At 40.2% G+C, this 27,267-nt stretch overlaps 1 protein-coding gene across 11 annotated transcripts; it reads left to right on the top strand.

Annotated features, from left to right (window-relative positions):
* Positions 1-1,527: 1,527 nt before the first annotated feature.
* lmo7b (LIM domain 7b) lies at positions 1,528-27,267 on the top strand. 11 transcript variants are annotated; one of them, XM_046390162.1, is made up of 32 exons: positions 1,530-1,695; positions 1,892-1,993; positions 5,159-5,229; positions 5,702-5,771; positions 7,093-7,199; positions 7,962-7,992; positions 10,026-10,139; positions 10,221-10,353; positions 11,426-11,579; positions 14,676-14,735; positions 15,503-15,671; positions 16,237-16,382; positions 16,591-16,789; positions 17,004-17,241; positions 17,317-17,618; positions 18,801-19,100; positions 19,863-19,977; positions 20,717-20,878; positions 21,024-21,199; positions 21,338-21,401; positions 21,535-21,594; positions 22,805-22,830; positions 22,943-23,050; positions 23,161-23,250; positions 23,550-23,734; positions 23,993-24,037; positions 24,371-24,423; positions 24,507-24,678; positions 24,790-24,978; positions 25,090-25,198; positions 26,292-26,394; positions 26,674-27,267. In XM_046390162.1, exons 2-32 carry the CDS (start codon positions 1,925-1,927, stop codon positions 26,694-26,696), a joined length of 3,843 nt encoding a protein of 1,280 aa, XP_046246118.1. In that variant the 5' UTR covers positions 1,530-1,695; positions 1,892-1,924; the 3' UTR covers positions 26,697-27,267. The 11 variants fall into 11 exon arrangements, with proteins under 11 accessions (XP_046246081.1, XP_046246118.1, XP_046246053.1 ...); XM_046390167.1 differs by having other exon boundaries at positions 1,532-1,695; positions 17,341-17,618; XM_046390097.1 differs by having other exon boundaries at positions 17,004-17,618.

Raw genomic sequence — 27,267 nt, 5'->3', positions numbered from 1 at the left:
AAGGAATCTAGCTAGCAAAATTAGCTAAAATTACTTGTCAGCTTTGGAGGACACATTTACACATATTTACATATTTACATCCCATCCTGTCACAAACCAAGCAGATGGATGTGTCCTTCTTGGCAGAAAATAGAAAAGAAAATAGTTCCTTAAGTAGTTCCAAATAGTTCCAAACTTTTCCACCAACAAACATCAAAACAATCCAGATCGATAAACAACACAAAGGAAAGAGGAAAAACTATGTAATACAGATTTGGGGGTAAACTGTCCCTTTAAGCTAATAACAAGGAAGTCTGTGCAGACTATTGATTCACATAATGTTCTTTGTGCTCTTAATAGGTGTCTCATTAAATTTTCTGCAGCGTGCTACACCTCTGCACCTCATTTTACTTTAAAATTCTGCGATTCCATCACTGCCCTTGTTCTCCATATACTGCACCTACTTGGGCACTTGGCAGGAAATTGGATTGGAGAAAGCTTGTGCTGTAATACAAGATGAGGCCCGCTCACCAGATTCATATTATGCTTTTCTTTCAAATGTGTTAAAAAAAAAAAACAAAACAATTTTCTATTCATAGACATTTGCAGTTCATGTGTGAAAATGAAGTTGTCACAGGCCATCTTTCATCACTTCAATACAAAAGGCGAGTGAGTGAAGAGACCTGCCCTTCAAACACATATTTCGTATTTTGCATATGGTATCAGGCTGGTGTTATCTTTACAGGGTGAGACGGAGAAAGTGAGGATGATGGAAACTGAGACGCTGGTTTACATATCTGTACCTGTAGCCTTTACAAACATTTTATTTTACGTATTTGCTATTTGAATGCTGAAGTTAATGGGTTACACGAAGCTCTTTACATTTTGTTGATGTGAGATCAGACGTCTACTTCCTCTCTTCAGCCACAAGAGGATTCAACCAGAAGAGAGGAACCAAGCTCTGTGAGGATCACCGACTGTACAGCTCACAACAACTGGATGCCTGCCATTGGTCTTGTGAGATGCAGAAGTCACAAAATAAATAATAAAAAAACAAAAACAAAATCAAATCAAATAAAATAAAAATTCAAGGAAGATTTCAAAAGGTCATGTGTAGACAGATAGCTGAGGTTGTGACCCTTGTATTTACTCTGTATTGCATTATAAACCTCAGTGGAAAATTCTCCATTAAACGTAAACGCACAGTTAAAAGAAAAGCTACACAAACAAATACCAAACCATTAAAACAGTTGAGGTGTTTTCTGTTCTACTTTTATTTATGCAAGTTATGCACTGTAATTATATTTGTGATCTATTATTTTATAAAAAAAATTGTATTTATATATTGTTGTATTTATTTTGTCTTAAACTGTGTCTGTGTGTTTGAGGTGTGCATAAATAAACTTCTCTCTCCTTGTCCTGCCGGGCTGCTGCACTGCGCTCTGGATTTCCGGTCTCTGTGGCTCATGGTGTCATACACCAGCGGGCCACCAGAGGGTCCGTGAGTCCATCACCCCTCGGATTCACTTCGGTATGCTTGTGAGAAACTTTGCTTGTAAGTTTTGAAGTGGGCGGAGATCTTCTTCTTCACTTTACCCAATAAGCGGAACTTGTCAGTGATGGAAAGTCAGTGGCTGAAGTGCTGTGTGTCCGGTGATAAACTGGATGTCAATTAGCGGAGGACTTTTACCGGTGAGCAGCTGCACGCGGCACAAGGTGACTGAACAGGTTGCTTCAGGCAGGTGTTAAATAATGTATCCCCAGCTAATAACACGAGATTGTCTGATGTTTGTAGCCATTAATTGAATTTATTTGATAAGCTTGGTGGTGATTCATGGCGAGTTGTCGGCTTCCGTGTACCATAATTAATTAGTTTAACAAAATGTTTCTTCTTCTTTTGCTCTTCCATTAGATTTGAGTCCTTTTCCTGTTCAGAAGATTAAAGATGGAGTGGCGCCAGCAGACCACTGTCAGCTGTGCAGACGCATTCATCGAGGCTCAACGCTGGATTGAGGTACACGATTCACTTCCATCTGCTCTTTTCTCCTTAATTTCCCTCAGAGACGATCTCCTCTGTGTGCACCTGTGAAGATTTGTCCGTTCACTCATTTAACCGCATGTGGAGAAAAGGGAAAAGTTTCAGCCTTGACAAACCACCTGCCTATTGTTTGTATAAGGCTTCCACTCACTCACTAAAACCAGCTGATGGTCAAAACACTCGTGGCATTCATGAACTGAAGGTGAGGCACCCTTTTAGAGTCAGTTAAAATGTAAAATGTGCTTTGATAAGACTTTGGTAAGAGTTTGCCTCCTGATGCAGGTATCCCTGTGTAAGAGTCTTTTGTGGCTGTGTAGATAAAAATGATTTGACTGCAGAACTCGCAGAGCTTCAGAGGGAAATGTACATGGAAAGAAGGTAGTTAATTAGTGTAAAAAAAAAAAAATATGCAACAGCATGCCTTATGTCTGCTCATCAGTCCACTGAGATGGGTTGTGCTGAATGGCTTGGACTTGCTCATGTAGCTTGTTTTGATTAGTCACTTTGAGCTCTTTGCACACCTCCTGTGGTGGCTGATAGACTGATGGTGCCAGCAAGTGTTGCCATGCACAGGTTGAGGAGGATGTGGTTTTACAGCAGTGAATTACAGAGGGTGTTCCTATCCAAACATTGTAGAAGTTGTAATCCTTAAATCATAACCTATGAATACATCTTGTAGACTGCTGGCAATGAATGTTAACCAACACTAAATGGGACCATTGCTGTCAATTGGCTCTGAGTGGACCATTATGAGAATGCTGTCCAGAGCTCTCCTGGCAGTGAGCCCCATGTCAATTTTACCCACTCATTTTCCTGCACCGATGAAAAGAACAGTGAGGAGGTCTGTGTGTATATTTGTGTTGGACGGGAGGGAAGTAAAGCATGCTGCTTTTAAAGAAATGGTAAATGGTGTCATGAACACTTCCTGCTGCCAAACAAGATTGGGAATGTGTTGGCACTAATATTCAGGGTTACAGATTGCAGGATAATAAGCTTCCATACATTCAAGTGTCCAGAAATTGTTGCTGTTTATCATTAACAGCAGCACCAGCAGCAGCAATTACACGTAAATGTTTGGACATTTGGCTGGCTGGACTGGAGGAGGAATAAGAATAGATTGGCCTCTTCTACTTTATGCAAACGGGGCATTTAGTTTTTGGGGAAACAGTCCTTCGGTCTCAGAGCAATGTATGTCATCTCCTTTACAAGAAGAAGCTTTCTCTTACACATAGTGCAGTTTTCCTTTTAATTGAACTAGAACTGCAACTAATGAATATCTCCACTGTTGATTGATCTGCAAATTTCTTTCCCCATTAGTCATTTTTCCCATAAAATATCACATGAGTGACAAATACTGGTTATAATTTTGTTAAAGCCCAAGATGGTATCTTGTTTTGTCATTACCATTTCCCAAAATCTAAAGATATTTGGTTTACTTCCCTCTCTGATACAGAAAAGCTTCATGCTTTAAAAAAATAATTTAAAAAAAGTTTGATTGTCAACATAGTTGCAGATTAGTCAGTCAGTCAGCTTTAATTTTTAATTGACTACATCAGTTGGATCACGTAGATTCAGACATGATGCCTGTATTTGAGATAGTCGCCTTGTTTCATCTTCTTGGGATTTGGGAAACACTGCTTTACAAATGAAGCTGTCAAGGGAGATTTTCAGGCCATGAATTTAAGAGCATGTGGTTGAAATCCATTGAATCTGTGGTTTCATAGGGACATTTGTTTATTGAAATGACCAATTAAAAGTTTTGGTGCTGTTGAACAGAGAGTGTCTTGACCAAATGACTGTGTTTTATTGTGTTACCCCGGCACTGCGTTGTTTTTCTGATTCACTGAGAAGCATCCTCTACATGCCCAGTGTCCAATTCTACCAAAAATGAATTGTGATTGTGGATTCCTAGGGGGACTAATTAGTGAAAAGAATAGCCTTTTGGGGCCCTCTGTTAGTTATGGAGCCAAGCTTTAATAGCCCCATTTTTATGTCCTCATTACAACCCACTCCCCACCCCCATCTGCTTGTTTCTGCCATGTAAAACCATTTAGGTTATGTTATATTCTTTGATTTGACCAAAAACACATTTTGTATTTTTTGCTATAATGCTTGTCCACATACTTTTTTGATACTCTAATCTCTTGTTTTGCTTTGCGAATGCTTTGTGATTATTTGTGTAGAGAGGAAATCTAAACCTTGTTTTTATGCAGTAGCTGGAGGATTTCTAAGCTGTTTAGGCTTAATCTTAGTAGACCCCAGTGCAATTAATTACTTTGTTGAGAACGATGGAAAAAGGAAACACTTGAGTGGCCGTGAACTAAATAATTATTTTAATTAACTTCATCCAAACCCCGATTTCCTTTTTGTTTACCATAGCTATTTTTTTTCCAATAACTGCCACTGAAAAGTTTGTCTTTTAAGGTTCAGCTCATCCTTCCACAGTTGAACCAAACAGGTTAACTACAGCACCGATCAACCACACTGCAATTAATGAACTGTGTTGGTTTTTAAACCTGATTTTTGTTCTTTTGTCTTTTTCACTTGTCACTGGTTGTTGTAGTGATGTGTACCATTGAATTAGTCAGTTTGTGATACTATAGCGGGTACTATAGCACTTGATATATATTTTAGTTTGACAAAACAAAAACATTTTTGATAATAATCCCCGATGTTTTAAATGATGACATTGTTTGTTTCTGCATATATATAAAACATAATACTGGTCAATATAATCAGGCTAAAATCCAGTTCATGTGAAAGGTGTTTGCATTTACAGACCATCCACTCAAACATGTCATCAAAGTACATAAGCATCCTTCTTGTCATCTGCTGCAGCCCACTCTACTTAAGATAGCAGATATATGCAGCAACACATGCATGCAAGTTTTAGGTAATGAATAGTCTGACACTTTTCCACACAATAAAACTTAGACAGCAGCAGGACCTGCTCTCAGCAACATAGCAGACGCTCTTTAGATTCAGTTGTTGTGAGATTGTGTATGACCTGCAGGAGTGTATTTGAAAGCAGCACATGTGGGAAAACAACAGGAAAAGATGTTAGCGGTGGTAATAAATAAAATCACTGGTCAATAGATAAATTCTAAACTCTTTTTTTTTTCTTTTTTCTTTTTTCTTCAGGAGGTGACGGGAAAATCGTTTGGTTGCAACGACTTCCGTGCTGCCTTAGAGAACGGAGTCCTGCTTTGCGAGTGAGTAATGATGTACAAAGTTTTGGAGTGTTTCGTGACTTTTGTTTTGGAGAGGAATATTCCAGCACAATTAACATGGGAACTCATGAAGTTAGATATATTATTTGCTAATTTGTTAGCTTGTTAGCATCAGCGGCACCTCTGGATCAGTTTTACAAAAAATAAAATAAAAAAAAAAAAATGATGCACCTTGATGCACCTTGGAGGTTGCTCAGTGCACCTCAGTGCTCTACACCAACTTTCTGTTTCTGCAACATCTACTGTGGAAGAAGCAGCCGCTTAATATAACCACTGTCCACAAAGAACAATGAGGCCTACACACAATGCAAAAAGTCTTTCTTAGTAGGTTAGCCCAGAAGACTAAAAGTTCTTGGTCCTTAGTCTGTACATATAATTGCTTTTTAGGTATAAAAACTGAATATTTGTAAACTATTTCCTGATTTTCTTTTTCTTTTTCTTTTTAAACTTGTAGTTTGATCAACCGGTTGAAACCTGGTATCATTAAGAGGGTAAACAGGCTTTCGACCCCCATTGCTGGCCTGGTGAGTATAGCCTGGGTGTTACGTGGAGGCAGTTGGATGTTTTTGTTTGTCTGTTTGTTTTGAACAATGTAGAAGGATTTCTGTAAATATTCCAGTCCTGTTGACAATTGTAGTGCAATTAGCTGATTCAAGTAAAGCATTCAGAATGTCTGTTGAATGATCCTGACTATAATACAAATGCATAACAAGGCATCTGCTAGCCAGGAAGTTGTGAGACATTATGTGGTTTCCTGTCGAATGCACCAGCAGTGTTGCCACGATTTGAATGATCATGAAACTGCATTTCAGTGTGACATCCTGACTGCTGGATATGTAACTTTTTTTCCTCCCGACAGAGCATTAATGCAAATACAAATGCAGATTTTTCTTATGGCTTCAGGCTGTGTTTTGATGGCTTCACACAAGTATAAAGGCTAAAACCACCCAAAGCAAGTGCAAGGAAAGATCAATTGCAACCTCCCATCAGGGGCCAATAAATAGACACAGCCCAACAGTGGGTGCTGAAGTGATGCTGGGGTGTGAGATGCAGACTCAGAAGAGGGAGTTCAGTACTTACTTTGACAGCCAAAAGGACCTTAGTGGTGGTCTTGCATGTTTTAACCACAAATCATATATACTTGACATTACTGCAGAGATTTTTTAAATTGATTATCTATCCTTCAAGCAACAAGCAAGTACAGAATAAATATCCTGTTTATTGAACTTTCAATCCTTTAATTTACAAGGATCATTTTCCCTAGTAAACATTTAGATTCTTTTTATTTTTGGTTAAAATTATGTTATCTTTGCGTGGTAACTGGAACTCAGAATAAATGTAATAAAAGTAGGCTACATATCGGGATAAAAGAGGTTTATCTTTATGGTCATTTAAAACTAAAATCAGTCCGCTATTGTTCTACAAGTATTGTTAATTGGCCACAGGAAATTATAAAAATGATAAAAATGACTCATCACAAAATTCACTGTAAGCATAACATTCAAATTCAGATGTGGCTTTGCCTTAACTTTCTGTCAAGTGACATCAGTTTATATCCAGAACTAAGTTAATCATTGCAGACCAGCAGATAATTTTTGATAAATCAGTTATTGGTCCAGCCCTACTGCTAAAACATTAGAGAACAGTAGTTGTTTTACTGTGGTGGTTAGGTGGTGTAAGGTTGGTGGCTGCATTTTGAAAACTCGGTTGACATTAGTCACATTAGTTTAACCCAAAACATCATTAGCGTCATCATCAACAACCTCTTCTGATTCTCTACTAGTTTTGTATCCTCTCAAATTTTGAGTGGTCTCTTGTTGCTGTCTCTGTATTGTGAACCTCCAGGATAATGTGAATGTATTCCTGAAAGCCTGTGGGAAACTGGGACTGAATGTGTCACAGCTTTTTCATCCAGGAGACCTGCAGGACCTGTCCACTCGTGCAACAGTCAGGTACAGTTGTTTTTAAGAAGCACTGTCACGTCAGGTTAAGTGTAAGTGAGACATTTCATTCCATTGTTGTATCCAAGCAGCTGTGCTGAGCACAAGCCATCCTACCTGATTACATATGACAGACTCAGATGATTGATTGATAACACGGGTTACAAGAGTTGGGTTGGTAAGGCTGAACTAAGTTAGGTCTCTAAACTAGCATGTTGCATAGCAACCACCTTCCACCGTGTGCTGACAGTCAGGAAGACCTGTTTGTTTGAAATAAAAAATAAACACGTTCATAAAAATGGTTGAAATGTTAGTGTAACTATAACATTCACATTACTGCACTTGGCAATATGAAATTTAGACATCTCATATCAGGGCCTGGAGTGAGTCTTTGCTTATGAATGTATCTCTCTGAAATATGTGTTTTGGTTTTTTTTTAATATTTGAAATTAAGCTATTTTTTCTGCAGTGTCCATGCTGAAATAAGGTTCGTAGTTGAGTCTCGCACCTGCTTTACATTTATAACCATATGAGCTTTGCCCGATAAGCTGCGTCTGTATGAGTTGATGGCCTGTCCTCTATAAATTCTGACAAGTGCTGATTAGTAGAACATTGCAAATGAGGTGTCGCTATAGTTTTTTTGTTTTTTGTCCAAACAGTGCTCTATCTTGTTTACAGTATGACTCATTGCATTTTGTGATGTAAGTGCATGTGAAGTCATGCTGTCAGTTGCGTGAGGAGCATCACTCTTATTTCTCTTTCCTTTTATTTAAGGCGAGATGAGAGCAACAGGAGGCTCAAAAATGTAAGTTTTGCCTGGTCTCATGATTCTCTACCTTGTTTTTAAAATCTTAAAGGCATCTCTGTCCTGCTCCACTTTGTCTAGTTAAGGACCGCTCGCACTACTGCCAAATTTCACAACGGTACATGGGAGATACTCAGTAGTCAAAATCCATTTATCAGCTCATCTACCACCAACTGTAGCACACAGGTTCCAGCTCCTGATTCTGACTGATGCTGGTCAAGGAGGGTGGGGGTGTTGTTTTGGCGACTGAGTTTGTGGCTCATCCCAACAATCTGTCATTAAACACCCCTACCCCCCCACTATTATGTCTTACACTGTATGTATAAACTCATCTCGCAAAACAGCGATAAGTGTGTGTGGAACATGTGAGCTCTGTATGTGTACACGCTTGTATGCACTGCTGGTATTTTACATGTTTCAAAGCTTATGAGGTTATTCGTTTTATCTGCGAAGCCTCATTTGAATTGCACAATAGCCGACAACTTGGAGCCAGTAATGAGGCTACACTCTCTTTGAAACGAGTGTAGCATTTTTCTTTGAATTAACCAATTAGGGTCAATTTTACTTCCATTGAAATCCACAGTTTTCATGCAGGTCTGCAAGCAGATACAAATATCTCACTGTTTTATTTGGAGCTGTGATGTAATGTGTAGAAATGTTGACATGTACTATTGCCCCCTAAACAAAACAGGATTGCATAATAATAATAATTAAGTTACTGTTTTTATTTGGAGGGATGTTTTCAAGATCTGATTTTGTGTGATTTAATAATTGGTACAAGTACATCTGTCTGTATCACAAAGGCAAATGGAGTATAAAGACCATCTGCAGTATTTATATCATTTTCTTTTCAAAGCAGCCTAAACTACTAATATTGCTGTTGCTGCAGCAAAATATTATCTGATAATGATCAGTGTTCATTACTCTTATGACCAGTCTTTTAAATCTAACCTCTTTTGATTCCTAAGATATAATGTGCTATTTTACTGGTTTACTCAAACGTGGGAGAACTAAAAAAAGAAGTAAAAATTTATGCTTTTGAAAAACTGCATATTACAGGTCTTGGTACATCATTTGTATTGAAAAATCATATCAAAAACCCTCAATGATGATCTGTTTCCACTCTGTGATAGCAATTGAGGCTTGAACAGATCATTTCTGTATTCAGTGAATGCTTTCCATTGGTGAGGTAGATACTACAGATACTGAACAAGCATAATGGAGATTTCATAGAGAATCGTTTATTACTACTCAAAATTCTCATCTTTTTCATCTCACTAGCATTGTGCTGTAAAATATTAAGTCAATTCAATCATCTCCCAAGGTCCTGTGTTTTGTTTTTTTTTTGTTTTGTTTTTTTCCTCAATCTGCTGACTGGTCTATGATGAATATATTAAGATACCGATGAAGAATTTGTGACACGTACTGAGGGGATATCCCTTCGCAGCACAGGCTGCTGCTCTGCCAAGGAGAAGGCCTGTCTGTCAAAAATAAATAAATAAATCCTTTGCCTCAAGGCAAATGAGAAAGAAATTGTGTCCAAAACACTTAGCTTGCTGAAACAATGAATAAACTACACAGGAAGGGAGGCCTGTTTTGCTTTAGTCACTGTCTTTCCCAGTGGTTGTAGTGTCTCACTGACTGTCACCAGTGCTCAGTACTGCCTTGTGAAGGCCTCACGCCTTGCCTCATCAGTACTTTTATGGCTTATGCTGTGGGAAAAATGTCCATCTGCTGCAATGTAGAAAGGAAAAACTGATTAACTATTTATGTGCTGACTTTTTGTTCCATGTTTTTTTGCCATGCTGGCATAGCAATGTCATCAGTGTTGCATCAGCATTTGACTTATGAAAGTCAAAGTAAAACCATTGGTGGTAGGTGTTTCATGTTGTGCTTTAGCCGCCTTCAGATGTGGTACAACTAAGGAAAGTCAGACAGGCTGCTGAAATAAATTACATTTATAGAAGTCTGCTCTACACTCCTTTTTAGTGTGTGTGATATGGATTTGTCCGTCTTCTGCCACTCTTTCTCAGGTTCTTATCACAATCTACTGGTTGGGTCGCAAGGCTCATCTAGACGCCTTCTATAGTGGTCCTCAGCTGAATTTCAAGGCCTTTGAAGGGCTTTTAGGGTTGGCCTTGTCCAAGGTAAGCTGCTCATCTGGGCTTTTATCACAGTTATGGTCCTTTATATCTTTGATTTATATTAACCCTGCCTTCTAAATCCAGGCTCTAGATGAGGGCAGTAATGTGTCTGTGAAAGACAGCTGGTACTCAGAGAGGGAGGAAAGTCTGCACGTCAGACCAAGCAGTAAGATGGAGAACTCTGTGGACTCCCGAGCCCTCCACCTTAACAATGAAGGTGCGCTTACAATCGCTCTTACAGTCAGTAATTTGTGTGACACACCAACACACCACCTTAAGTGTGAAAAAAGATGATGTCTGTAAAGTTTATGCACTGTAATTTGCTGAAATCACTTAGTAATCAAACACTTTTTTTTTTTTGACACCTTTCGTCTTTTTGCCTTGAGTTTGATTTTGAAGCATACTGTGTTTCTATTGTTAGGACTCTTTTCTCTGTGCAGTCTAAAACTGCTCATATTGAAGAAGAAGAAGAAGAATCAGCTTTTATTGACAGTATATATATTTTTACATACACACTGAATTTGTCTTCTGCATTTGACTCATCCTTAGTTGAACACACACATGCAACACCCGGCAAATTACATGCAGTGAAACACACACAGGAGCAGTGGGCAGCATCAGGCGCTCGGGGAGCATATTTGGGGGTTAAGTGCCTTGCCCAAGGGCACATCAGCGGGCTACTGGAGGGGGGGAGCGTTTTTCACATTAATCACTCCACCACACCCAAATTTTTCCTGCCCATCCGGTGGGGGAATCGAACCGGTGACCGTCCGATCACAAGCCGCTTCTCCAACCTCTGGGCCACGGCTACCTCCAAGTCCATACACGCTGATGTTTTGTTGCCACTTTTGTTAGAACATCTTAGAATATCTTTTCCTGCCCACAGATAGCAGATTAGGTACATCTGTGTGCTACTGTCAATCTACAAAAGAACATTGCAACACAGATGTATTTGTCAAATTAGCCTAATTTTGGTGAATCAAAAACATTCAGGAAGCTGATGATCCCCTGTGTGTCATTTATCTCCACTCTGCTGTGCTTGGTCTCAGCATGTCAGTGATGGATTGTGGCAAGTTCCACATCGAGGTGATAAAACAGAGTGTGATGGGAGTGGGTAAAATATTTGGCATAATGCTTTGTAGAGGCATAGGCTGCGTGAAGACACTGAAGGTTCTTGTGCTTTGCTGAGAAATTTAAACTTTTTTTTTTTTAATTTAACTAATCTATTCTTGGTTCAGTCACTTTTTATCTTTTCTGTTGCTCATTTTTCACATTTGTGTGGTTTGAAGGTTGTGGAAGCGACGCAGAAGCTGAGCAGGTGTTCAAGATGGAGACTACGCAGCCCTCAACCAAGCAAAACAAAGATTATATCCCACCACCGATCCAACGGAGAAAAAAAGGACTGGGGGAGAATGGAAGGGGCTGCCCTAGTCCGCTGGCCAGGTACTGCAGATATGTCAGCTACCACACACACACAGGTACTATCTACTGCTAACTCACTTGTCCATAGCTTCTGAAGGACATGGTTGATTTTGTTATTTTTCCTTAGCAATCAACTCCTCAGTTGATTTGAACATTTTCCATTCTGATTTATTTGTATTTGCACACATAAAGCACATGAACAACTTAAACTTACCTAAAGATTATTTTATTCCTGAGTCTAGTCAGTGGAATTTGGGCAACAGCAAAGCACATTACAAACACCTTTCTTCCTAATCCTGTGTGTGTGGCTGTGGTAAGGAGAGAACTTAGTTTAATAATATGTCAACAGTATAATGACATGTATTGTTCTTAGTTGATTTTGTAGCACATTTTACTGTCTTCAAGTTAGTTAATGACTAATGTGCTTTCAGACAGATTGGCTTTTCGCATATTCAATTGCATTTGAGTACTTTTTCCTTCATACTAAGCCTAAATCAATGAGCATGGTGTGGATGGGCATGAATTCAAGAAAACAGTCCTCACAAAGTCCCTTTCACACAGCTCACGCTAAGTGTTAATTATTGTCATGTTTCATGGCATTTAAGCCTTGTGTTATTTCTTTTCTTCTAGTCTAGTTTGACAAAATGGTTCTGAAGAAAAAAAAAAAGTAACTCTTAGTGAAATTGGGACTATGGAGTTGAATGAATCTTAAATTACTGTCCTCCTGGGTCACTGAGGGCCAACTGTCCACTTTGAAGCAACTTTCTGTAAGGCAGTGATGGGGGCTGCAACTAACGATTACTTGGACATTTTTGCTTGAAAAATGACTGAAACTATTAATCGATTATCTAAATAGCTGGCAACTAATTTTCCTTTAATAAGCTCATCAGTTAATCAACTAGAAGTTAATTAGAATTTATTCATTCAGCTTCAAATCACAATGGTACCATAGTCTTGAAGGCTCATGGTGATTGCTACATTTGGAGGGTCAGTTTAATCATAAATTATAATATACAGTATTTGATGTGGGTGAGGGTTTTGACAGGAAGCTGTGTGTGCCTGGATCTGTTTTATTCTACCACACAATCTACAACTCCACTGCTTGGAAAAGGAAAAACATAACCTTAACCCTCAACCTCAAAAACGACAAATTTGCCTCCGTGCACGCTTCTGCCTTTTAACATTTTGGAGCAGCTTTGTGCTGTCAGGTAATGATTGTCATTTACTTGGTGGAACTATTTATTCCAAAGCGATGGATGTCTGTGTGATCCTCACCATCAGCTGAGAATAAACATAGATGTGGGTGTACCACTCTTTGCTGCAGCGTTGAAGATGCACCTTTCTCTCTTCAACCCCATCTCACTGTGTGTCCTCCTGAGTGTACCTTCGATGAAGAGCTTTTGCTACAAGCTATGTGTGAGGAAGACTCCGAGGACGATTATATCGAGGCAGACCCTGTCCTGGATGACTTGTATTTCCGGCGAATACAGCAGGCCCTTCATCAGACGTCTGCCAACCCCACGTTTGACCGCTTCTTACCCCGATATTGGACACCTGAAGAGGAGGTTCATGTGCGCACAATCTACCTCGGCTCTCAGAGAAGACCCTGGTATCGTAAAATGCAAGGATTAAGGTCTGTCGGCTGTTTTGCTCTATGATGCAAGTCAGTGCTGATGCTGCAAGTGTGAGAGCTTTTAAGATTTACTACACACTAATACAACGCAAAGCTGATGTTCTGATTTTGTACTTTTGCTCTTTGCTTAAAGTGCAGAGTTGGTGATGCATTACTTGAACAGCAAGTAATCTTGGTAGCTTTAAAGAAGCAAAAGGAAAAAAAAAGCTTACATAGCTGGTAGGCTGGACTATGACTTACTGTTCATCCTTTGAAATTCATCCTTCTAATATGAAACTTTTTTGTGTGCGATGCTAAATATGATGCCATGTGGCTAAATGTCCTCTGTTGTTTATCGTTTTTGGCTGTAGCGTTCAGTAATAATTCATAACTAAAGATTAACTACAGCTGCAAACTAAATCCTAGTTTGCTAGACAGGAAATAGCTAGCACTAATTTTTTAAGGAAGATGACTCAACTGCTTCACTCAAAATCCTGCAAATTTCTAACCTATTTCTTCTACTTTAGAAGATTTCTTGTGTTCTTTTGTTAAAAATCAGGTGTAAATCATGTTCTGTTAATTTCTTTCATCTGTTGTTCCTTTTCTTTGACTGTAGCCATAAAGCTCTGGAGGAGTTTGACTTTGACTTTGACATTTCCTGGCTTGTGACACCTGCAACTGTGCAAAATATCTCTGCCACACCCGGAGAGCCTCAGAAGCATCTCTAAGAAACTCTCTGAGCCTGAACATACGCCCCTGTCGTGAAGATCCATACCTATTGCACAGACAGACGCAAACACACCGCTGACATAAGCTCTAACACACTGTCCTGTTTGTTATCTCGTCGTATACCAAGTGCACCGGTTACTTTTGCATTTGCAAATCTCTAATCCGTCAGCAAACTACATAACTTGGTTAAGATATGCAAATTTTTCTCTATTTATCAAATGTGTTTTAAGTAGCTGATAGGAAAATTAAATGATTTTTGAATTTGTGCTGCTTGATGAATTATCTGCCATTTAGACTGGCACCTTTTTTATAATGCTGATGGTGTGAGGATTTTTTTACAGCATCATGCTGAATGATTCATTAGTTCACGATGGTTAAATGGATGACTCGAGCATTGTGTCATACTTTGATAGCCAGAACAGAATCATGTTACTTATAACACCTTTTGTGCCAGCGCAAATGTTTTCCCATTTACTTTCTGTGTGAATATGGCTTTGGTGTGGAAAAATAAAGTATGTCATAGGTCAATAAATATTGTGGATTTGTGCATTAAACACACTCTTTCTGCCAAGGTCTTGTGTGTGTGTGTGTGTGTGTGTGTGTAGTAGTAGTAGGTTTGTATTACAGCTGTGATACTGAAGCATCTGTCAAACAACGTTGCCTTTTTGTAGGTAATATCTAGCATCCCTCATTGTAACTGTCAAACCAGGTCCCTTATATTTAGAAGCATTATGGCGTTTATCAGTCTTTGTGTGTGTGTTTCTTTGGTCCCGTAGAGCATATCAAATCCAGGTCAGACCTGAGAGACCAGTTCAGGTCAACCCTGGCTGGATTTGGTAAGTCCTCTCATTCTGGATGTAAAATGTCTGAGGCTATTCTGACCATAACTGCTTGGTTGCTGCTTCATCTGGATGTGCTTTTATTTGTATTCAGCTCACCTACAGAGGAAATTATGCTGCAAACATGATTTGCCTTTTCATAAAGATGGAGCTCTTGGTACACCACCCACTATTAATTTTCTGGGCACAGATTTGACAGTGGAATTTATGACGAACTACAGAACTGTTTGTAATCACGTTCTTGGTTCCTCCCATCAAATTATGTCACAGCTTTGATATACCACCTGCTAAATGATGCTGTAAGTTATCTGAATGTCACATCTGACATCCTCTGTTGCCCACAGCGCTGCTATTACTTGATACAAGTCACGGTTGTTGTGTTTTCCAGACAGCAACATCTGTTGCCATTTGTTCTGGCACGTTGCTTGACTTGCATGCGATGCTTCTGCTTGCATTTGGCTAAGAATTCTGTTGTTTGGATGCAGAATGTGCTGTGTTGCAGTTGTTAGTATTGTGACATAGTGGCCCGTCATGTACTGTGTGTGTGTGTGTTTACATGTATAAGCTGGCATCTAGCACATACATAAAGTTTCACTGGTGTGTTTGTGTGCCCTGCATTGCATTACTCCCATTCATCATGTTTTTTTCTGCTACATGGTGTTCTGAAGTGACACTTTCATGCAGCTACTACAAATACCATCTTTGTTTGCTCTGTATATCTGTTATTTATTTCCTTGTCCTACTTCTTGCTTTGCCCTAACCAGGAGCAAATCCCTCAGTGACATCCCAATGGTGTACCCTGTGCGTAAAGTTCCTGATGGAGATGTCATTTATGATATGGGCCAGGATGCTGGCATTCCTAGGGAGTGGAATCAAGAAAACAAACGCAAGTGTAGCATCGCTGCCAAGGACAGTGAAGCACAGTGGCAGGATGTAAGTATAGAATGGTCTTACACACACTAACAAGTGAATAAATAAATAAGATAAAACCGTCTCGCTAGAAGGTAAATTCAGTAGCTGTTACTGTGATGCTCAAAAGCTCCCTGTGTTCTTCTGCAGATAAAGTTTGCCATGTTTTTCAGAGCACTTGAACAACTTTAAGTCCTCACATTAAAGAGAAAAAGTTGAGATTTAGAGTTTATTCTTTACCTTGATCACAGCACTCCTTAAAGTTATGCAGAAAGGTCTCAGAAAAATTTAAAATTTTACAATGTATGTGTCGATAATTACTGAGCAAACTTGGTCTGCTGAGAGCTCCGGAGCAGCGACTGAATATACCTTGTAATAAGATTTGCCAATGCTATATCTGAATATGATCATTTCAATAAATCGGTGAAAATTCAGGATTATTTTGTCAACAACTGAATCTTTGTTTCTCACCAGAAAATGTTTTCTGAGCCTTGAAATATTGATAAAGGCCTCACATTGATGCTTGTGTGCATATTAGCCTAATGTATGTATTATTTATATGGGTTATTGGGAAATTTAATTGTTTCAGGACTTGACAAAGTGGAAGAACCGTCGCAGGAGCACCAAGTCTGACCTCCGCAGAAAGTCACAAGACCGAGAGCATGTCATTAACCAGATGATCAATGGGGCTTTGACTCACTCAGAGAAGAAAGGAGCAGGTGCATCACTGAAGAGGTATGCTTGTGCTAAAAATGGAAAACATTGAGCTTATGCTTCCAGACCTTGTTGCTAGAAAGAATGCACTTAAAGGCTGTGGCAAAAGCTGCTGTCAGAGCTTGATAACTATTCAGTATGCCACAGTGACCTTGTGTAACATGACACACATCCTCCCCCCATCTTTTCTGCTTCTTATTACATTGGCTCCTCTTCCGTTACATTCTAGTTCCTCCAGAGACCAGCAGTCACCACGCAGACACAACTCTGCCCCACGTCCTTCCTCCTCCTCCACCTCTCCTCCATCAAAATCATCAAGCTCTGATCTACAGCCACGTACTCGAGCTCTGCTGTCCCGCAGCTACGCCACCGAAGCACCTTTCAGCCCCACCGCTCCACTTAGGCCTCATAACTCAGCCCACACTCAGGTCAGTTATGTTCTGTTTTACCTGCTTTACCTTAATGAATGTCTTTGGCCTTGTTTACTTCACTACACTTGTTGTGGAAAATGCTTTTATGAATGATAACATAAAAGGTTCCTCAAATACAGCTGTGGTTGTGCAGAAGAAGGTTTACAAATGTATGGATGTATTTTACATGTTTACAAGGCAAATTGGCCATTGCTGCCTTATGTCTTCTCAGGTATCTACTGTTAGAGCAATGCCTGCCTCTGATGGGTACATCTTGGGAGAAGAGACCCACTTTGCTTCTTTGGCTTCAGATGGAGCAGGAGTCACCACACCCTCTCTGGATTGCTCCTTCAGCTCTCGAACCCAAGTCAAAAGCCAAGGCAGCCCGGCTCCCTCCACATCTCAACTGGCCCAGTCAGAAAATGCTCTTACAAACCAAATCTCCACCCTGATCACAACCATACAACCAAGTGAGACCACAAAGTCAACCAGCACCAGGGATCCTACTGCATCAAAGGAACTTCCATTCTACACTGATCCAAAAGTTCCAACTTTTTTCTCTGATGCAGTTAAACAGGGTGTTGACCCTCTGGAGGATCACCAGAACCACAAGTCCCAGGAAGGTAACCAGGAGACATTTCGGGAACCAGCTGTGGGGCGAGGCAGAGGCCAACAGACTGCAGATGTCTCCAAGTACTTGCCCAGAACTGGGTCGTGGTCCGGCTCAGCCAGCCTTCCTCGTGGCTACCGGAGGTCCGAGGGATCGTCCCGTCTCTCTTCTGCAATCACAGCCAGACCCTTTGGGATCAAGCAGCCCAGGGTGTCCTCACTGCCCAGACTGTGTAATGTAAGTTTACTGGTTATTGCAGCTATAGGACTGTTGCTCTTTGAGTTTTTTGAATTTTAACCAGATATTATTCACCATTAAGTGGAAAACTACCTTTTGCTGTTTTCAGTCATAGCCTGGTGCAGTCTGGGCACTGCAGTTTATTACAAACCTTATTACCTTATATAAACCTTATAAGTAGTACATATGTTGGAGATTTTCAGCAATGGATTAGTACACTTTTGAGTCTAACTAGTGTTTTGTTTATGTCAGCAGGAAGTGAGCATGACCTGTTCAGAATAAACAACAGTGTCCATGGTCATCATAACAAATACTTGGGCTCTTACATTGGTCTTTTTGTGGCATTTGGTGATAAGACATCATAGGAATTCATCATTACATTCCTGTTTTTGCCTGAAGAAAAATATAGTGGAAACCTCATGGCATCCGAATACCAGCACACATTAAATCAGATGTCAACAATTTTGCAAACTACCATCCTCTAAAATCCTCAGTCAAAATGGAATACTTTAATGGATTTTATATTATGTACAATAACACTATTCAACAGCACATCCTCATGATTCATTCAGGCTTCACATCCTGTTTAAACTCTGAATGTGTCCAATTTTGATATTGCTATACTTTCAGTGTGCTTGTGAATCACAGTGATGGATATGGTGGCAGGGCAGAGATAAACAGTAGACTGGTCTATTTCTCTACAGTGAAAATTGAAAATATTCTCCAGTGTTCCAGAAGTGTAGGACCTGCCGCTTGCTGATTTTATTTTACACAGTCTGCGTGGTTATAATTCAGGCTTAATGGGAGTTTAGTGCTCAAGAGGGTGCATATGGACTTGTTTTGTCAGCCAAATAGGCACAAACTAGTTAATGTAATGAGAGCATTTTGTGCTTGTGTGTGTGTGTGTGTGTGTGTGGGTAGGCAGGCTCGGCACATTGTACGCTATGTGTGAATGAGCTTGTTACCTTTGTCTTGGGTTGCTCTCATTAATAATAGAAATGCTGCTGCACCACTGTGAACAGTGTCAACTCATTACAAGATTTTACATTTTACTTTCTGTTAGTTTTAGGCGTTCTGTCCCAACTGTCAGTACAGTCACATTTCACTGCTGCAGAATAAATGGCATAATCAATTGTGTCTCCACTGTCCTCCTGGGCACATGTTGTCTTTGTTGATCTCCAGGTCGACAACAACCAGGGTCTGCTGTTGAAAAGAGAGAAAGACGAATCTCTTTCTCCACCCACCAAATCTTCACTCAGAAGACAGACTGCGACCGCCCATTTGGCAGAGCAGAATGGTATAGAACAGGCGGAGGAAGTAAAAGGTGCCACTCTTTCCAACGAGACCTCCTTCCAGACTAATGGCTATCACTCTCAGCCCCGCACCCAAAGCCAGCTGCTACCGCAACATTATGCAAACCTGCCGGCCCACCACAGTGAAAGCTCGACTCTCCCGTCTAATGCCAGCTCTGACCACCCAAAGGTATGCTGTATTATTTATAGCACACAGCATTTGTATTTTGCCAATATATCAATGTACTTTTAAAACTGTAAACATCTTTGACACTTGAAAATAATTGAATCTCAATAATAATCTGGATCAGAGATTCAGGGATATCAAATCCATGTCATTTGTTTGTTAGTGATGGTACCTGGGGATCACAAGATAAACGGCCAGAAAAACACCTTGTTTTCTACCACTTCTTTGAAATAACTCATTTTCAATTGCACTGTTATTAGTGCATGGACTTTTACTGACCTTGCTTGACACCCAGCTTGGCTCCGTCTAACTCCAGCTGAAGCGCAGCCTAATTAATTTAATCAGAGTAAGTAGAAACACCTGTGTGGGTGTACAGAGCCTTTAAACAGTATTTGCCCTAAAATGCCTAATATATGCATGTACACCGAGTTACCAACTTATCTTATGAAGGCATAAATGTTCAGTTTTTATTTATGAGGTGTCTTTAATGCTCTACCGCCCTCATTTGAGTAAATATATTGCATGAACGTGTTACTGAATCAGCGTCTCTGACAACAAACAAAAGCTGAACATTGTGAACATCACAAATGTGGCATCTGTTGCAGGGCTGCTGTGAGGTTGGCACTGCATTGCACATAATAAAGTGGTCCCTCAGTGTATCCCGTACCATGTGTCTGTAGCTGGCTGCTGATGTATCTAGTTTCCACCAGGAAGTATGGGATATTGGATCACAGGGTGTCAACTTTACGTGTGTGTGTGTGTCAGGTGGATCACAGTGACATGAGAGTGAGCCTTACTCTTAAACCAAACAGTAGACCAGACTTTGGTTTCCAGACTCACTGGGACTCTACAGGGGTGAGAGTCAAATTCATTCAACCTGGTAAGACTTTACATAATTTTTTAACTCTTGGTTGCTGAAAATTTGTCTCACTGCATTTATGCTTAGGTTGGGAATTAAGTCTTTGCTGTGAACCTTCTATTAAGAAGCAAGGGCATTTCAATAGCAACGTTAGATTGGGCTCACAGTGTTTTGTTTTGGCTTGTTTTTCTCTCCAGGAGGAAATTCGTTCATCCCGCTCTTAGAAACAGAGCAATAATTCAAAACACTGACAGGTCTCAGCACAGACAGAGCATAGACAAATTGTCACTACTGAAACTCAAAAAAATGTTACTGAGACAGTTTGAGATTTAAGATAGCAGCAACTTCTGGAAGTGAGCAAAAAGTTACTTGTTTATGCTAAAAAAAGATCTTTCATAACTTATGATAACCCAAACAGATTACAATAACGGTGTACGGGATCAGTTAAATGATCACTAGGATGTTAATTCTCACTGCTTCATTAACTGTACACATGTGAAACTACAAAATGCATCTGGTGATTTACAACTCAGTTATGAATATTTAATCATATGTAGAAGAGGTGTCACTTTCTCGCTGCTATGTGCTTTTGCCTTACTGGCCTACTTTTCAAGAACACCAACCTTGTCCTCAAGATACTGTAGCTTGTTTCTCAGTGTTTTTTATGTTTTTTTTTTTGTTTTTTTTTTTATTTAATTTTTGCCGTCCTCCTCATTCTCATCATCCCTCATTTTCCTGACACCTGTCCATCCCTACTCAGGCAGTCCAGCAGAGCTTTGCCAGCTGTGTGTGGATGATGAGATTGTGGCTGTTAATGGAGTAGCGGTGGCACACATGAACTACGCCCAGTGGAAGGATAAAATTACATCTTCCCTGCAAACCGGCAGTCTGACCATGGACGTTCGGCGCTATGGCAACAAGGGTGAGCTAATGAGCTAAAAAAAAAAAATAGACACACCAGCTCCTGAAATGATTTGTGATAATTTAACCCCAAAGTTCCAACCAGAGGACTGCAAACACTGGTTTACAGTGTGGCCTTAGTTTTGATGACTGGTTGTTTTTGTTAGATTGGAGCAGCACTGAGGGAGGTCATCATAACCAGCCAGGCCAGAACAGGATGACCCTCAATCTGACTGCCGCAGCGCCTGTTCTGATAGGTTGCCCTGATCACCATGCCAACAGCGGTGCCTCCAGAGAAACCGCAGGTGGCAAAGTGTCCAAATTCAGTGGGCAGGCAAACAATGTGAGCGGCATTTTAAACGGTTATCACTGCAGTTTCAAAAGTTTCAAAAATTGCATGCACGAAGCTCTTCTTCCTGACAGTGCAGCTTAAGTTGGTGGTGCTCATCAGGTGAATCTTGGTGTTTTTTCACCTGCCCAGGTTATACAAAGTAAAGTCATGCATGGAGAGCTTGCTGACAGCTACAGGACAGCCAGAAGTACAGGTAATAACAGACATGAAGTCTTTAATAGGAATAACATTATGAACATGACAAACATCTCCTATAAAAGTAACTTCTCAAGCGCAGTATGTAGTTAAGTCATGTCTCACCTTATCCATCCTTCCTCTTGATGTAGATTATAGTGATGTTACTAGGAAAAATCAGAAAAGGAGGGCAGAATTTTTCAGACAGAAAGGTAAAGTTCCAGTTTGAACTTAAAACTGTTTGTGTAGCAGCTTTGGTGTCTGGTGCTTGGCTTGGTTAAGTGTTGGGTATTGAATAAACCAAATAAAAATGTATGTTTTCATTTTTTTTTTTTTTAAAGGACTTTAAGTAGGAATTCCTACAGTAATTAAAACTAAATGCGATGTTGCACTGACGCGATTAAATGTGAAGTACCAACTCTAGTACTTGCGCATTATTTGAATGAAAGCAGCCTAACCCCAAATCAAATGTAGCAACTATTAAAGATGAAGCATGTCTGTGAATTTGTCAATCAGAAAGCCATTCATGTATTTTGCAAACTGGAGCACAAACAGAGCTTACCACAGGGCTGACATCACTGATTATGTGTGTAACATACCGTGTGCAGTGTGCAGCCAATGCTTCTTTGACTGACATATCTTCATGTTCCTTGAGTCAAGGCGTTGTAATTTTTAATTGGTGACTTTCTCATTCTTTTGCACAATGACTGATTTGTAATGGCGTCCTTTGTGGTTCTTAATGAATCTAATGTGTGTGTCCCACTACAATGGCTTCTGTCAAGGCTCTGCAGGATTCAGCTCATGGGTGTACTTGTGTGGTAAATGTTTGCACTGTGTGGTGTTTTGTTTTTTAAAATGTTCCCTTTTTCTCATAAGCATATTTGTGTTGTCATCATTATCATTTGAATGCTCACTTATTTAAAATTTACTATAGCATGTTTAACTCTTTGCACAGCTTCATGTTTAGGCTGGGGATACATGAGCAGATTAGTGTGCTGATTTCCATACAGATGTGCAGTCGGCTGGCAAAGCTACAGATTTAATCTCAACCACTGATGAATCACCTGATGTTTGATGGCTGATAGTTGTTTGCCATAAAGTGGCTCACTAACCTCCAGCTGTGGATGCCCAAGATTTGTCAGGGGTCAGTAGGATAAGCAAGCTACATTGTGTAGTATTTTGTCCATCAGTTAAGTGGTGTGAAACCAGGCAAAGACCCACAAAATGACAAAATAAGTCATGCATAAAACGATCACCCCTTGTGGGATTCAGTGCATTTTCAAAATGCTTTGGATCCTCAAGCTTCTAATGTGTCCCCAGCCATTGTGTGGTCTATGTGTGACCTGTATGATATTACACACACATTGATCATCTCTAGGTGCTTCTGTATGATGTTCTCTGACTTGTTATGTTCTCACACAGGAGGTTCAGAATCTGCAATATCTGATGTAAGTTACCCCTTGATCAAAGGATGTTATGTATGAATGTTCAAACATAAGTTACCTGTGTGTTTGTGTGCTGCGCTGTGATCATGTTCGTGTCTTGTTTGTGCATCACCAGCTCCAGGTGCCGTCCCTCAGCCCCTCCTCACCCAGCTGGTCGTGGGACCGTGAGGAGGATCGAAGGCGCCACGAGAAGTGGCTGGAAGAACAGGAGCGCCTCCTGCAGGTGAAGCTACGCTGCAACAAGGAGGTCGACATTTCTTGTTAATCTTAATCTTCATCTTACGTTTAAAAACAGCATACGAGTGTGTGTGTGTGTGTGTGTGTTTTGTTCAGGAGCAATACCAGCGGGATCAGGAGAGGCTGGAAGCAGAGTGGCAAAAGGCACAACAAGTTGCAATGGGAGAGTTATGCAAGCAGACGGGGGTAATGCTTTGTGGTGCTTGAAGCTTTCTCCAAATAATTATAGTTATAACTGAGGGATATTTAAAAAATGATGGTATCAGATTTAACTCTACATTCAAGCTATGGACCCGATTAATACGAAACACTTTCGTCACCCACAGGACTGATCAAGGTCCCAAAATTTCATGTTTCCCTCAACAGTGAGATCAAATTAGACCGGCTAAAGAATAAGCTTTGAATACTGTGCCAACAGGAAATTTCACAGCTTCACGTCGTTACCATAGAATGTAATTTCTTCTTTCTTATTTGTGTCTTTGAAGCAGAATACCTTTGAGATGACCAGTGGTGGTGAGAGCCCTGCCAGCACCCAGCTCCATGTGAATGGATTGACCAACAAATTCAGAGAAGAACAGAGTCCTGACAGAGATGAGATGAAAGCAGCAACGGGCTCAAAACCTCAAAGTGCACAGGTCGTGCAGAATGACAAGATTACTGAGCAAGCCTGGTAAATAAACTCATTCTCCCCTCGTTTTAGTGTCACAAACGCTGTCAGCTCCTTTCCATCCTTGCTGAGTGTAACAGTGTTGTGTGTGGTGCAATCATTGTGTTTACTGTTAGAGGCTAGGTTCAAGAAATTGTATTTAGCAAATTTTCAAAACATTTCTGACTCGTCACGACGTTTTCCATTCTGCTGCTGTCGCTGTATGTGCTGTGCTTCCTGTTGCTTTTGCTGAGCCTTTATGCTCTTCTTGCTGTACCTCAGGGCTGATGACACCTGTGGCTTTGCTCAGCTGTCTCCTGCACACAGGTCAGAGCAAGACTCGCTCAGTTTCCTGTTGCTTTCAAATGATTTTTTTTTTTTTTTTTGCTTAATCCTGTAAAATAGCTTTGGGCATAAAGTTTCCACTGTAATGTGACTGTCTTCCAACATAGCATAATTTTATTTTTTTGTAAAATAAATAACATAAAGCAAGATAGTTTGCTGCTTTTGTTAGGTGGGTATTATTTGCAACTATCTTTAATTTGTGACAGGATAACCCACATTGAAGCCAGAATTAGCAATGCCAGCCAGTTTGGTGCAGCAACTAAAACCCCTGACAGAGTGTTTTAGTGTAGAATAATGTTTTTCTTCCTCCCATAGGGCAAAGTCCTTGTCCACCCCTGCATTAGCTGGCTCCCAGAAACCGATAAGAGGTTAGCCTAACCTTCTCTGATATAATATTTTCCTCTGTTCTGGTGATGTACTGGACTAACCCACTTAACTGCGTTTGGTCTAGGTGATGAGAGGAAAAGAAAAGTACAGTCTCTGCCTAAGGTTGAGCAAGAGCGACAGCAGATTTTGGAGGAGATGAAGAAGAGGACTCAGCTTCTGACAGACAACAGCTGGATACGTCAGCGTAGCAGCAGCTTTTACAGGGAACCAATCTCTGCAGGGGTTCCAGTGAAGAGGTGGGGTACTCTACCAAATGGGACACGGTTGCACCCAATGCAGCTGTTCTCTTAGGATGTTTCATCTCTGTCTTTTCCTTTTACTTTTCTCACTGCTGATCATCTCTGCAGATTTGAGTCTCTGGACAATCTGGATACTTTGCGTCAGTCCCCAGTCTCCAACACTATGTTCAGTTACCCTCGTCCACACTCAGCTGCTGCCAGTTACTACGCTCCAAGTAGGAACTCGTTCTCCCGCTACAGCACTGGGACAATATTATCCCAGAGAAATGAATCCATGGACCCTTCTCATCTCAACAGGTATATAATTCATGCAAATACAGAGTATTTCACTCATGTGCATGTTGTGTTGTATTATTTTATGTATTATCACCGATTTTGGCCTCACACTGTCAACATGTGCTGCCCCAGGATGGTCAGTGGCAGGAGGACTTGCTGTGAGTGTGGGCGTGTCCTGGGTAGTGGGGCAGCCATGGTCATAGAGGCCCTTAGTCTCTGCTTCCACCTCGCCTGTTTCCAGGTGAGAGGCTAAGACCGGGTTAAGGTGTGGTCACAGTAGATCCAATCCCTGCCATTAATCACTCTAGTCTTTCATTCCTATGTATGGAAGACTTATCTCATGAAGTGCCTTCCATTCCACCTGTGCACATTTTCATTTTGAGTGGAATTTTCAGAAATTCAAAATAAAAGTCCAATAAAAGTAATCATAACAGGTTATTGACCAAAATTCTTTACAGAGAAATTTAAAATATGGTGAATATAATTAAAACAAAAAAACAAAAACATTTACATACACAGTAATAGATACAAACAGAAACAAATTAGCTATATCATGCTTTCCCCGTGACTGTTGAATTGGCTCTACCAGCTGTTAAACTTAAGAAAAACAAGTTTTATTAATCGCACAACAGTAGGGATGTAAACGAGCATAATTTGCATTTTCTTTTGGAATATTTCTTGAAATATATTTAAAACTTCTGCCTCATTTGGGTGCTTACACCCACGATTATTCAGCTAAATATGCTGAAGTGGGTCACACCAGTCGCAATAAGATCTTTTTGGTGCATATTGTGGGAAAATTTAATTGAACTGAAGACTAATGTGACCTCACCTTAACTAAGGTCAGTGGGAGTCTCATATCTCGATATTAGAATCATATCAGCTTGAAAGGCACCCGCCAGCAGCAGCATTTCTGCCACGTTTCTATGCTTCTGCCTTTCCTAAGCAGTCTGTTTCTGTGTAAGGCATCTGGCCAGGTGGTCTGATGTGGCGTTTCTGAGTGCTAGTTCTCTCTCTGACCCTGCTACTCTTTTAGATGCTTATTGTGAAAATCTCACTGGTAGAAACTTCCAGATTTAGTTGACCCCAGGTTATTTAGCATATAGATGTAAAAGCCGAGTGACTTGCGCAACTCTTTGGTCCGTATGAGTTGCAGACGCATGTAGCACTCGGAGTATTTATAGCCTATGTTGTTTGTGTTCTTCTGCAGAGACAAAGCTTAGTTGTTCGTTGCTTGGGTGGCAGAAAATCTGGTGAAATAATTTAGACACAAAAGGCCCACGTTTACAGGTCAGCTGGATTGGTCCTTTCTCACGTCTCCTTCCTCCTCTCAGTGCGTGGGCTGCCACCGACATTTCGGAGGAGCTGAAACTGGAGTCCAGGTACGAATCCGAAACCGGAGGCCATACTGCGAGCCCTGCTATTTCCAACTGAAGTGTGAGTATTGGCCTTTGTAGGACAATGACCTGGCTTGATTCTCTCAGAAACATATCACACCTACCAGTTTTTGTTCCTTTTGCCAATAACCTTCCCAGATTGTTGTTATTGCCTCTTATAAATCAATACAATTACTTGTTTATGGCCAGTTTCTTTGCTAAAACCATAAAGCGAAACCCAAATGTACTGTGTGTGGTCGACGTCCTGGAAACTTGCATTATATTTGCTTGTCAAGTAAAAATCTAACTCTGTTATGAACCATGTTAATTAATATTTCAGCCACTGGTGCCCCCTCCATGTGACCAGCATGCTGTATTCCAGGTTACATAGTAAGCAGCTGAATGACTGGGGAAGTCCTGTTGTATCAACCTATGAATACCAGTGGAAACATCGTCCACACAGCAAGGCCATTGTGTCTGACTGTTGATTAAACTGTAAACTCTATGTGATGTACAGTCATAGTAGACTCTCAATGGTTGTTTTTTAATCAAATATGGTTATTTTGGTACTTAGGTTGTCTGTCTTTGTGTCTGATGATAATTCGTTACTCAGAGTTTAGATTTAATATATTAAATAAAGTAATTTGGGAAATTATTAGTATTTGATTAGTGATTTTATTTTAATGTTAGTGTTGCTATTTGTCATGTGCTGATGTTTGTCCAATAGTACATTGAAGATATAAGATATTTCTTGTTAATGTAACCCGTATATGGAGGCACATTTTTACTTGTATTGAAGCACTTTCTGTTCTATTGTAATCTCACCAGATGCACTTTGGGATAAATTAATGGTTTAGGTATTGCAGTTATTCCTCACGTGAAAACCGACATCTTAACTGAAATTATTTTTGACAATAAAGTGCACTGGACATTA

Source organism: Scatophagus argus, chromosome 1 (genome assembly GCF_020382885.2).
Source record: "Scatophagus argus isolate fScaArg1 chromosome 1, fScaArg1.pri, whole genome shotgun sequence".
In the NCBI taxonomy this organism is placed as follows: Eukaryota; Metazoa; Chordata; class Actinopteri; family Scatophagidae; genus Scatophagus; species Scatophagus argus.
This window is presented reverse-complemented; position numbering and strand designations above follow the sequence as displayed.

Excerpts from the sequence above, each read along its gene's own strand:
- lmo7b (XM_046390097.1), top strand. The coding sequence starts at position 1,925 with ATGGAGTGGCGCCAGCAGACCACTGTCAGCTGTGCAGACGCATTCATC. Across the intron at positions 10,354-11,425 it reads CCTCCACCTTAACAATGAAG|GTTGTGGAAGCGACGCAGAA; the intron begins GTGCGCTTACAA and ends TGTGGTTTGAAG. Across the intron at positions 24,424-24,506 it reads CTCCCAGAAACCGATAAGAG|GTGATGAGAGGAAAAGAAAA; the intron begins GTTAGCCTAACC and ends CGTTTGGTCTAG.